Consider the following 13,449-nt stretch of genomic DNA (forward strand, 5'->3'; position numbering starts at 1 on the left):
AGATGGAGACCATCCTGTCTAACACGGTGAAATCCTGTCGCTTCTAAAAGTACAAAAAAAAATTAGCTGGGCATGGTGGCGGATGCCTATAGTCCCAGCTACTCAAGAGGCTGAGGCAGGAGAATGGCATGAACCAGGGAGGCAGAGCTTGCAGTGAGCCGAGATCATGCCACTGTACTCCAGCCTGAGCGACAGAGCGAGACTCTGTCTCAAAAAACAAAAAACAAACAAACAAACAAAAAGAATGAGTCTGAGTCTGCAAAAATTACTTTTACCATTATATAAATTTTTAGCTGGACTTGCATGGCCAGTAATGATTTAGTGATGGCAATAACATGAGCTACAAAGAAAATAAAGTTCTAGGAGGAACATATTTAGAAATATGAATTTGAAATACAGTTAAATTCACTAGTTCTTTCAAAAAGAATCTGTAACTCTTAATTCCTAGGCCAATGTCAGTCACCAACTGTAGTGTAGGACCCACAGAATACCGCATTTCCAACTGACCCCAGCCAGCACACGGCCTGGCACACAGCCGACGTTCATTCCAAAGGAGTCATGAAACAATCACGTGGTATATTCATTCAGCAGACTTTACTTATTAGTTTTCAAGTCTTTCACAATGCCACTTCCCCCAAAATTAACAATGTCTCTCAAAATCCAAGAAATTCTGAAGAAATAAAATGTGTACTGTATTTACAAATACAAAATTAAAAAATTTTAAGATTATAAAAATTGAAGAATTACGTCATCTGTCAGGTGAGAGTGTCAATCTGCAAAAGCAATTATTTTTTAAAAAAGAAACTGGAGAATCAATCAAGTTCAAGAACTTTCAGATGTTATTTTCTTACATGGCTTCCAACTCATTTTATACAGTTAAGTTCGAATCCATAGCAAAGGTAATAAAACTACCAACTGACCTTGATAGAAACTATGGAAATTTATAACAAAATTTCAAGTCATTTTAAAAAGAATATGAAGCCTTGTTTGCTCCTACAACGCAACAAAGTCTAGATTCTTTTTCTTGATAAAAATCTTATTATTCTGAAAATCTACCAAGAGATTTATGCATAAAATATTTGTAATAACTGTTTTACATGTGTGGTGCCTTTAAAATAATATATCTGAAGACTAAATATGTCATTAATAATAAAAAATACAAACAAAAACAATGGCTAGAATAGGAAAGACTGAAAGTGCCAATGACAAATTCCTTTGATCACAGGTAACCTCTATGTTCCTATGTAGCTCTAATAAGTTGTTATGAATATGAACAACACGTATCTTACTTGATCTCTTAGAGACAAAAATATAGATAGGGAGATGGGAGTTGTAAGGTGTCCACAGATTCATCATTTGAATCAAAATAAAACAATCTGAACATCATCACTGCTTCTATCACCATAGCGTGATCACATTCAGATTGAAAGGTTTGAGTCCATTCTTAAAGATGGATGTATTTCCACTTTCTCCACAGTACAGTCTGGCTTCACTGAGTTACCGGTAAAGACACGGGCACCTGATTAGACTGAGGTGCTGGAGACCCACTGTTCATAGCTTGTGGAGGCACTGCAGCTGGTTCCATCTTGCTAATGTGTGTGATGAATCGAAGACGAAGTTTTAAAGCTGGTTTTAAGTTACAGATAATTTTCTCTACCTAAGAAATAAAAACACATTAAAATGTACTTTAATCAGAGAATTTCAACTTCTCACATTTAAAGCAGGATTTACACATATCCTGAGACAATAAACTAAGGAGTGGCGTGGGGTAGATGAGAAGTTTCTCAACATGTTCTGTGTTTTACGAAAAGCAGATACAATTCTTTCTTGCATGAGAAACAACACATTCTCCCTCTCACACACCCATTATATATTCTATATGCATGTTTGTACATTAACCATATGTATATTCATATATAGGCATATACTTACAAAAGCATATCCACTTATCTAGCTAGCCAGTCATCCCACTACCAAAAGCTAGCAGAGTTTACACTGGAAATTTCATACATCCAACAAGCTGATCATTCTTTTAAAATGCCATCTTTACAGAAGCATGAAGCATAATTATATTTTAAAGTTCTTTGAATAACTCATGTCTGCAACATTTATATACAAAACTAATTATTTTTGTTTTGATTTACACTTGGAATTAACTAAATAATATTAGATCTACTCTTTTGAAAAACACTAAGGACACAAACACATCAAGTCGTTTCACAGCTTTCTTAGCTTTACTCAAATGCTCTTTGACCTTTTCCTTTCTGTACTCCCTTGTGTTAAAGTTTCTTAGGCCCAAATGTAAAGAATACTTTTTTTAAAAAAAGCAATCAATTTCTTTTATAGTTTCTCTGCATGTTCTGTGTTGTAACAAAAGCCAATATAATTTCTCTCTTTCTTACATGAGAGAGAACAGGTCAACTCTCTTTGACACTGCTGCTGAGACATAAAGGAGTCAACCTCCTCGGTATCTCAACCCAAAGAATTGGGAGGGGTATCTCAACCCAAAGAATCAGTTATGATTCAAGGTCTTTTTCTACTTTCAGACATCCCTATTAGGAAGTTCCTCTTCATATGCTAAGTCAGGATGTCCTCCCTTTAACTTTCCCAGAATTCATACATCCTCTAAAGTGACACAGAACAAATCTAATCCCTATTCCAAATGAAAACCCTCCAAAATACTGAGGGCATAAATAATGCCCTAGGACATTTTTTCTTCAGGTTAAGTATTCCCATATTCTTTAAACGCTCTTCATGAGTTAGTCTCTAGTCAGGATTAGTCTAGAATCCTGACTTTAGTCTTCTAGTTATGCTGTGGTTTGTCTAATGTCACCATGAGTGTTAGGAGAAGTAGGACCTCCTTTTCTCATAACACAACCACCTCTCTGCTCGTATTTCAGCAGCCATATCCCACTGTTTCTCCCTAATGAGATTATTATTAATTAACCCTCTAGGTCTTTTGGGGGAAAAGTACAAGAAATTATAACATGTATTTACTTCAATACTACATCTAGAATAATATGCCTCTGTTGCCTAAAAAGGTCTCAAACCCACCCATTTTCCTTAAAAAAAAAATTAGACAAAACAAAAATAATCACTCAAACCAAAAAAGTCTATTACTATATGTTCAAGTTTTCTAAATTAAACATCATTAAAAATAATTAAACAAATTCAACTTACTTGCTCTTTCACGCTATCACCAGTAAACATATACTTCATGTGATATAGGAAGTCGCAGATGGGATCCATGTAATTTAAATGGGTGCTACACTGGTCGACATTCAGCAGCATGTCATAAAACGCCACACCAATCTATTTAACAAATAATGTAAAATTATTTAAGTGATTAAAAGCGATTCAATAATTCAGCATGATGCAGCTGGGCTCCATTATAATGCTCACACTGGGGGATACTGTCTTTGTTGTAGAGCTGTCATATACTATACATACCTCTATGCAAATGAGATATGATATGGCTTGCATTTATAAAAGAATCTATAGTGCTACAAAATGCCCCTGATAAAGCTTAAATAAAATTTCTCTTCATAGTTTAGTAATTTATCTTAAAATTAAGAGATAAACAATCCCCTTTCTAGACACCATCTCTTGATGTCTGGGATAACTCCACTCCTAGGGATCCTTTGGTTTATACCTTTTTTTTTTTTTTTTTTTGGGACGGAGTCTTGCTCTGTCACCCAGGCTGGAGTGCAGTGGCCGGATCTCAGCTCACTGCAAGCTCCGCTTCCCGGGTCTACGCCATTCTCCTGCCTCAGCCTCCCGAGTAGCTGGGACTACAGGCGCCCACCACCTCGCCTGGCTAGTTTTTTGTATTTTTTTAGTAGAGACGGGGTTTCACCGTGTTAGTCAGGCTGGTCTCGATCTCCTGACCTTGTGATCCGCCCGTCTCGGCCTCCCAAAGTGCTGGGATTACAGGCTTGAGCCACCGCGCCCGGCCTGGTTTATACTTTCTTAGTTCCATTTGCTAGCTCTTGCTTTAAGGTTCTACTCCTGGGTGCTTTCCTTGTTTTCGACATCTTGTTAGAAGTGACTGACTTCATCCATTCTCATGATTTTAATTAGTTCCTCTGCATGTAAGATCTCAAGTGTACTTCTCCATCCTTAACCTCTTCTCAACCTTCATAATGGGTATTTCCCCTGCATCTCCAATTCAATACATCCCACCCTAAATTCATTACTGGCACACTAAGTCCTCTAAAGTTGCTCTTGGATCCTGTTAAACTAGTTTCACTACTAATGGTTGTGACCTGCAGTTTCAATAACACTGGTAAAAAACCTAAATAGATACTTCAGAATTTAATCATGTCACAGGAAATCCAGATTATATTTTACCTCTATCATACAACGAGTTCTCTCTTGCTGAAATCTTTGTAAAAATGGTCCAACAAGATGGTATACATAAAGCAACTGGAATTCAGTCTTCACTATAGGAAGAAGCACTTCAGTGAGAAACCTAAAATTTGAAGATAAAAATAAAAATCTCCTGTGACAGGAAATCATTTAAATTGTTTGAATTTTGTTAATACAGTATTTACAAAGTATTATAACAAAACATATTTTTTAAAAAGTTCCTTTTACTTTGGTAACAATAATGTTTCTAATTAATCTCACATCTCTCACTGGCTATTACTTTCATTTGATTATTTTTATTTATTTATTTTTTTGAGATGGAGTCTCACACTATTGTCCGGGATGGAGTGCAGTGGCGTGATCTTGGCTCACTGCAACCTCTGCCTCCCGGGTTCAAGCAATTCTCCTGCCTCAGTCTCCCGAGTAGCTGGGATTACAGGCGCACGCCATCACGCCTGACTAATTTTTTTATTTTTAGTAGAGACAGGGTTTCACCATGTTGGCCAGGATGGTCTTGATCTCCTGACCTTGTGATCCACCCACCTCGGCCTCCCTAAGTGCTGGGATTACAGGCACCCGCCACCACACTCAGCTAATTTTTTGTATTTCTACTAAAGATGGGGTTTAAATCAGATTTAAGTCATTCTTAATCGTAAAACTACTGATAGGTGAATTTTCTGAAATAAGAGAATAACCTAACAGAAATGCCACTCTCAAGAAATTTCAATCTAATTAATACCATTATTATGGTCAAGAAAAATAATCAGGAAATAGGATAATATCAGTTATTCAGTTTAAAAGGTAACTTTTGGGATATATTGTGGAAAAAGCATGCATTTGACTAAGCTTCAAACTATAGTGGAAAACTAGATTATTAGATTATTAGTAGCACATACAAGTCAATTTTTAAGAAACAATTCTGAAGCAAAAGGAGCTTTCTGATCAACTTACTTTGCAAGTTGTTCTTTTTTTGTTGTTTTTTTGAGATGGAGTCTTGCTCTGTCACCCAGGCTAGAGTACAGTGGCGTGATTTCGGCTCACTGCAACCTCCGCCTCCTGGGTTCAAGTGATTCTCCTGCCTCAGGCTCCTGAGTAGCTAGGATTACAAGGGGCACAACACCACGCCCAGCTAATTTTTTTATTTTTAGTAGAGACAGGGTTTCACCATGTTGGCCAGGATGGTCTCGATCTCCTGACCTTGTGATCCTCCCACCTCAGCCTCCCAAAGTGCTGGGATTACAGGCGTGAGCCACCGCGCCCGGCCACGAGTTGTTCTAATGAATGAAGTATATACCTCATCTATTAATGAGATTAGAAAAAAAATGAAATACATCAAATTTCTTTTTTTTTTCAGATGGAGTCTCACTCTATCACCACGCTGGAGTGCAGTGACGCGATCTTGGTTCACTGCAACTTCCAACTCCCTGGTTCAAGCGATTCTCCTGCCTCAGCCTCCTGAGTAGCTGGGGTTACAGGCACACGCCACCATGTCCAGCTAATTTTTGTATTTTTAGTAGAGATGGGTTTCACCATGTTGGCCAGGATGGTCTCAATCGCCTGACCTTGTGATCTGCCCGCCTCGGCCTTCCAAAGTGCTGGGATTACAGGCATGAACCACCGCACCCAGCCTACGTCAAATTTCTTTAAGAAATTATTATACTTACTTTGGAATGAGAGAAAGTTGTCCGATGCTAGAATGGTGCCACACAGCATGTGCGAGAGCTAATGTATAGCTACAACTCATCTCAGAGTAGGACTGATGACAGGCAGTGAAATCAAAGAGGCGGAACGGATAGCCAACCCACTCTGTTTCAGACGTCAAGCTGGGGCTGCTGATGACACTCACAATTCGATCATGAAGAACAATCCAATACGGCTCCTTTAAAATTGGAGGAAGGCTAGTGAAAAATATCACTTATCCAGCATTCCACCCCAAAGTCTAAAGTAATAGTGTTTTCTCATTCTTTAAAGTTTTCTAGCTTCTGCACATACAGTTGGGTGACTTTGTAAGTGGTCAAATTAAGTCAGTAACAACCTGGGTGAAGTACCTGTGAGTTAGGGAGCTCCATACATGTATCTGTCCAGCTCATTTAGGTACCTGATATATACTATGCAGTAAATCAATTAATTTATCAAACAATAAATCTATAATTTTATTATTTATTTAAAAATAATAAACTTGTTAAAAATGTGTGTGGAGGTCAAAGAAAGGAGTCTTCATGTGAGCTGGAAAAGTCAGGGAAGGCTTCATTCACTGAGAAAGGAGGCTCTAAGCTAGCAAAGAATGAACAGGCTTTAGAGAAGGTGATGGAAAGAAGTAAGCTCTGGAATAAGAAAAATGTCTTATTCACTCACATTCAGAAGTACCTAAAACATGTCTTAAGCACTATGTGCAGGAACAAAAGCTGTAGAAGCTGTAGATATACAGCATGTTAAGTGGCCAAGAGTAGATCAGGCTATGATGTAAAAACTAAAGTTGGATAGGTAAGGTGGTACCAGAAAATGCAGAGACCTGTAAGTCACATAGATACATTTAGATCTAATACAGAAAGGCAAACACTAGTCACTGTAGATTTTTAAAGCAGTAATATGAAAAAACTTTAAAAACATAAAATACTTCATTAACTTGCATCCTATATGCATCTTTTTCTTCTTGCTGACATGGAACAGCTGGCTATATTTCATCACTAAGCACGAATCACAATTATTAACTCACTGGTAGGGCAGTGATGATCAAACCAATTGCATTCATCCATGCTGTAATGTTCTCTCTTGGCACTAAAGGCTGACTGCAACCAGCAAAAAACAATGTTTAAGTATGAATTTATAAAAACATGTTAGATGGTTGACAACAGATCTTATTTTTAAATAATATATCTAATTCAGAGGATCGACAACTAATCCATTTCAATAAAACAATGGGGAATTTTTTATTGAATAAAAATGTAATAAGTATAAAAACTCAAGAAGGCTTTTTAAAAATACTTCCTCCCCAATCATTATCCCATACTTCATGTTAATTTTTAAAAGAATCTTGAAAACAAGATGAAGAGAATCTTGTTTTAAGTGACAAGTTAACATTATGCCTATACTAAATATCAAACTGCTATTAATGAGCAGAAGTAGGAACAAACCCGGATCTTAGGATCCTGTCCAGGGCACATTCCATAACTCCTATATCACAAAGACAAGATTTGGAACCAGAAAACAGTCATCAACCAACGTGCATCAGCCTTGCAGCAACAGGTTTGTCTTAAAGCTCCAAATAAAATACCATTCTGTTTACAAATAAACAACAAATCTTACTGCATGAACCAGAATACATACCTTTTCAGGACAACATTTAGAAGGGCATTCCCAACCTCTTTGCCTGAAACTGCCAAGGCCATGAGCTCCACACAAGTAACATGGAGAGCGTGGGCAGCTGGGTTGGGAAACTCATTGAATCTCCAGTCACAGTTTGGAAAGGGACCAGGAGATTTGCCAGCCATAGGTACCCACAGTTAAAGCAATAACAACTGGAATATCTCATCTGATTAACAATTTATCTGATTATGAGCTGCCAATAAGTGATTTATCTACACTTAGAGAGATTAAGAGGCAAATACAAACCAAATGCAAATGAGTTTGACATGATTGAAATGTATTAAGAGCAACCATGTGATTAACCACAGGCATAAATGGTTGGTCTTACAGGTGGGTTCTTATATGACATAATAGGCACAGATGCAACCAAGGTATACCTAGGTTTCATAAGCCTATTTCTTTTAATAGTTATAAGATATTAATATGAAAATTATTTTATAATGAGTCATTCTGTTGCTTCAGAAAATAAATTCCTTTGTGTAGGAAAATAAGTCATGCTCATTTATGTAGAATTTCTCTACCTAGTAACATAGTGGTATGGTTATAGACATTAAGTATAGAGTGCTAATAACTGAAAACATAAAATCAAAATGAAGAAATAAACATACAAGTATATTTTCACTAAAATATACCTTTTCCATAAAGAAAAATTTATCATTTACTATAATACAAACATTAATTTTTTTAAAGTAACAAGATCCTACGTTCTCCAGCAGCACACAGATGCATGTGCTACGAAACACAGTATTTAAGAATAAGATTTTTTCTTTGAAATGAATCTCCATAAAGTCTATTTTTAAATATAATTTTTTTTACCACTTATCCTCAAGTTCTAAAATAAAAATTTTAATAGAATTTTAGCCTATCTGGCATGATGCTGCTAATTTAAGATTTCAGACCTTTACAGAGATGAAAATGGATGTGATCTTAAAAAAATTAAAACCTTGAAATATATAAAAAATTATTTTAAAAAGTAAAAATATGTTCTCATAAATCAAAATACCACTATTTCTGGAGAATCTGTAAAATCACAATAAAAAGGATATTATCGACTAGTCTGCCAATCAATCTGCAATAGTAGGTGTCATCTGGAACCCAAGGATTTTCCTCTCGTGCATTCATAGCGCACTTCAGGTAAGTGTCACTTAGACACCAGCCCTGCGGTCGATTATCCTTGAGAGAGCCAATGATCGCATGGACGAGTTTTCGCTTGAGAAATGCGCGGTCTCTCAGGTGCATTTCATAATAGTGCAGAGTATTATACAGATAAGTCACTGGACGATCTGCCAAGAAAAAAACATACCACCACAATGTTTAACTGGTTACTAACAACTGTGAAAAACTGACTAACTGCTTTCCAGATAACTGGAAAACAGCACAGAAGATTATGACACAACTTCACATGCTGGGCAATTGTATACTATGAATATTTTAATCTGAGGATAAGCAGAAGGCTCAGAATGCTTCTAGTAATATACAGTTGTATTTGTATCTTTTTATTTAAGTGGAAGCAATTCCATTTCTGAAAATTTATCCTGCATAAATTTTAATCCCTTGACATACAACAAGGGATGTCACTGCAGCCCTGTTTACACTAGCAAAAGATGAAAAATCGCCTAAAAGGTCAAAAACAGGGGACTGATAAAGTAAATTATGGCATGTATGAGGCAGCTCTTTATGTACTAATACGCTAATACATGATAAAGTTGAAACAAACAGGGTACAGAATAATATGTGTAATATATTTTACTTGTGTTAAAAACAAACAAACAAAAAAACCACCCAGGATATCTAAGAGGGGATGGCAAGAGACTGGTAACATTGGCTGCCTCCTAAAGAAAGAAACTGGCTAGCTGGAGGCCAGGATGGGACTAATTACCTTTCACTGTATACTCTTCCCCACCAAGTGTGTATATTACCTAATCCAAAAGAAAAATGTTTTTAAAAGAATGCTCACTTGAACTTTATGCCTATTCCATCGGGTTAACACACAATTCATACTTCTGCTTTGAGGGAAGGTATCTTAGATTAAAGATGAAGCAGGACTGCCCGCCAGACACTTTGTTCCCACAGTGGCTGCTCCAGGACCTTCACATTTCCGTCACTGATCCTGCCACTCTCCAGTTACTATGCTTACAATTTTAGAGTTGTCTTTTTCTTTCAATATTCTCCTTATAATCAGCCAATCAAGTCCTGTTCCGTCTTTTGTGACCATTTGTCCCTTTTCTGTCATTTTCAATGCAACCATTGTTGCTTAGATACTAATCACACAACTGAGCTTTTTGACATGTCCTTGAAATGGCTTCCTCCTAAGATTGCTGCCAACTATAACTGAATGTAGCTTTCTGAAATAATGTTTCCTATGCCATGATCATACTCAATAACTTCCAGTTGATTATTATCTGCAATTATAAAATCAGCCTAGCATTCAAGGTGACCTAAGTTAGGTACAATCTGTCTTTCCAACTTTATTTCTAGAACTCTCTGGTAAGAATTTTCAATTCAACCCAACATAGCAATTTTTCTTCAAATACACCTTATTTTATCTCCTCCATGATTTCCTCCAAATGATCCCTTCTGCCTCATATGCTGTCTTTTCCCTGCTACTACTACACAGTTCAAATCCTACCCATCCAAGAAAGCTGCCAAGATCTGTTTAGTTTATAGTAACATCACCCTGTTCTGAACTCACACTTTTGTTTGTATTTTTATGTTGTATATTTTATACATGGCACCCTCCACAGTACTTATCCTCAAAACACTTCAATTTAAAAAAATTAAAATAAAACCTTTAGAGCCACTATTACCATCTGGTCCTGCCCAGCCCACTTTTGATAATGGAGGTATTAGATGAAATTAAAATTTGAAAAAGCTCACCATGAAATTTATATAAGCCTCCTAGGTGATCCAGTAGAGTCTCCAATGATTTGGATACTGGAAGCAACTCTAAAAATCTGTGGATTACTATATCAAATACTGGAAGGAATCGAAGACACACATTCCCAAAATAGATGGGCAGATAGGGAGACTGGATCTGTACAGGAGGATCCACCTGTTCTGCAAGGCCCTCAAAATACAACTTCTCTGGATATTTCTGTGGAATTGAGAAGATGATAAATGGTTAGAGCATTTTTTAAAAAAATCCTCTTAAAAGTGCTAAACGTGAAAACATTTAGATTTGTTTTTACAAGGAAACATTTTAAATTATACCTCATTATACTTCTTTTTATACAAGTACTTATGTCCACTAAACTGCAGTTTCAATTTATTCTTAATGTTACAGATATTCTCAAACCTTGAAGAAGTTTAGAGAGCTAACTTACTTCTAGATAGACCAGAGAAAAAACATTAGAACCAGAGAGAAAATGGCCAAATCAGTTCATCAAATGCTCAAGTATGGTTTTATAAAAGTATTATTTTAAATACTAATTAGAACTAGTACCTTGTGATAATTCATGTGCTTGGTGTGCCAGTCATTCTGTAACCAGTGCTCTGGGGAATTTTCCTTCACAAAGTCACTTACTCGATTTCTAAAATCGTTTGGTTTGAGTAACAGCAACTGGATTATGAAATAACAAACCTGGGCTTCATTTCCTTCATGACTACGCATGGCCTTTGAAGAACAACAGAAAAATTATACGAAAATGTTCAATCTGTGCGAAACCATGAGGGCCATTTGAAAGCCTAAATTTTAACAAAGTAAAATCTCATCACCATAATTTCCTTAGACGTCTAGTCTATCTCAAACCAACTGTTCAGTATTCCCCAAACATATATGACCTTTCTTGCCTATTTTGGTTTACTATTCCTTCTGCCTGGGATATCCATCTTTATTTTTAAAAATTTAATCTATCTTTCACATCTATCACCTAAGCAGATAAGATTTCTCACTGTTTCCTGGAAATATTTTTTCTACACCTCCACCTTATCCTGTTATCTTATTGATTTATAGACTTACATTATTTCCCCTAAAATATAATAACTACTTTTATATCTATGCTCCACAGCTAAGGAGTTAACGTTAAACTATGCCACTCCAAATATCACCACCATAGAATTTTTTTCAATGTGGCATTTTCCAGCCGACTTCAGCGTCTTTTTAAAAAATCTACCGGAAGGCTAGGCGCGGTGGCTCACGCCTGTAATCCCAGCACTTTGGGAGGCCGAGGCGGGCACATCATGAGGTCAGGAGATCGAGACCATCATCGCTAACATGGTGAAACCCCATCTCTACTAAAAATGCAAAAAAGTAGCCAGGCATGGTGGTGGGCGCCTGTAGTCCCAGCTACTTGGGAGGCTGAGGCAAGATAACTATGTGAACCCGGGAGGCAGAGTTTGCAGTGAGCTGAGATCACACAGCCTGGGTGACAGAGCGAGACTCTGTCTCAAAAAAAAAAAAAAAGAAAAAAGAAAAAAGAAATCTACCAGAAATAGACATCAAAGTCGAGAGAGAGAGAGAGAGAGAGAGAAAAAAAAACATTTGGGGAATGTTTGCTACCAAAGTGTACAGAAATGGTTATATTAGCACTCTGTAAAGAAACACAGTGACTTACTGCTACTACCTGCCTCTAGTGGGAGTTTTGGAGAATCAACTCAGGGTCTAATAGCCCATATTTTTAGAGTATCACAAGGCTAGGACCACATCTATTTTATTTACTTCTATACCTTCTATACATAGAACACAGCTGATATTCAATATGTACTTATTAAATGAATGAATAAGGAAATTGGGGCTGGAAGCAGTGGCTCATGTCTGTAATCTCAGCACTTTGAGAAGCTGAGGAGGGAGGATTGCTTCAGCCCAGGAGTTCGAGACCAGCCTGGGCAACATGGAGAAACTCCATCTCTATAAAAAAGTTAAAAAGAAAAAAAAATTCAGTGGGTATGGTGGCATATGCCTGTAGTCCCAGCTACTCAGGAGCCTGAGGCAGGAGGAGACTGCTTGAGCCCAGGAGATTGAGGCTGCAGTGAGCCATGATCACGCCACTGCCCTGGGTGACAGAGTGAGACTCTGTCTCAAGAAACAAAAAAACAAAACAAAACAAAAAGAAATTGGAAAATTTGTAGTTCTTCAGGGAAGTGACAGCAATGCTTGATATAGTATAAATTCATTAAATCCTTCAAAGCAATATAGAGCAGATTGGCATAAGATATATTAGTCATACATCTTGATCTAAAAGAGAATAAGCTTAGAAACATATATTTATTCTTACCAGGCAGAGAATTAATCTGTCCAGTGTAACAATGTTATACTTCCATACCATGTCATTAAGAATTTCAATGCATTTATTGAGTTGCTGACCCCCTGCTGATGTAGAAAACTCATATACCAGAAAATCTGCAAATGTCCTCACATGGGCTACCAAGGCCCTGGCTCCAATTCTCTCTAATACTCTGGAAGGCAGAGAGTAAAACATAAACTCCACTGTTGTATGGATACAACAATTTGCCAAATGGAATGCAAATTAGGTTTTTGACTTACCTATAGCCAATTTGATTAATATGATCTGTTTCCAAGAGCATTTTCCAGAGAAGACAAAGAAAGAGAGGAGGGGAGCCCTGCATAGAGAAGTGTGTAATAATGTCGTTTTCATTGCTCATTGACTTCCACTTCCTATACTCCTCCTCCACATTTTTTTTCAGATTAAAACGGCTTTCCTGAGGTACATTATTTTGTTTGAAGAACGCCTAAAAAGAGGATCAGAAGTTTATTTC

General features: G+C 37.0%; 1 protein-coding gene across 2 annotated transcripts in view; it reads right to left on the reverse strand.

Moving 5' to 3' along the window:
* Positions 1 to 575: 575 nt before the first annotated feature.
* MED23 (mediator complex subunit 23) overlaps positions 576 to 13,449 on the reverse strand; it is a 41,787-nt gene continuing 28,913 nt past the window's right edge. For both annotated transcript variants that reach the window (XM_008007032.3, XM_008007031.3), the window contains 11 exons: positions 13,217 to 13,422; positions 12,948 to 13,128; positions 11,177 to 11,347; positions 10,612 to 10,828; positions 8,781 to 9,017; positions 7,696 to 7,861; positions 7,085 to 7,157; positions 6,033 to 6,247; positions 4,351 to 4,471; positions 3,181 to 3,312; positions 576 to 1,657 (listed from right to left, as the gene is read on the reverse strand). In XM_008007032.3, the coding sequence (XP_008005223.1) occupies positions 1,490 to 1,657; positions 3,181 to 3,312; positions 4,351 to 4,471; positions 6,033 to 6,247; positions 7,085 to 7,157; positions 7,696 to 7,861; positions 8,781 to 9,017; positions 10,612 to 10,828; positions 11,177 to 11,347; positions 12,948 to 13,128; positions 13,217 to 13,422 (1,887 nt within the window). In that variant the 3' untranslated portion in view covers positions 576 to 1,489. The remainder of the gene's footprint in view (positions 1,658 to 3,180; positions 3,313 to 4,350; positions 4,472 to 6,032; positions 6,248 to 7,084; positions 7,158 to 7,695; positions 7,862 to 8,780; positions 9,018 to 10,611; positions 10,829 to 11,176; positions 11,348 to 12,947; positions 13,129 to 13,216; positions 13,423 to 13,449) is intronic.

The sequence above is a fragment of the Chlorocebus sabaeus genome, chromosome 13 (assembly GCF_047675955.1).
Source record: "Chlorocebus sabaeus isolate Y175 chromosome 13, mChlSab1.0.hap1, whole genome shotgun sequence".
NCBI lineage: Eukaryota > Metazoa > Chordata > Mammalia > Primates > Cercopithecidae > Chlorocebus > Chlorocebus sabaeus.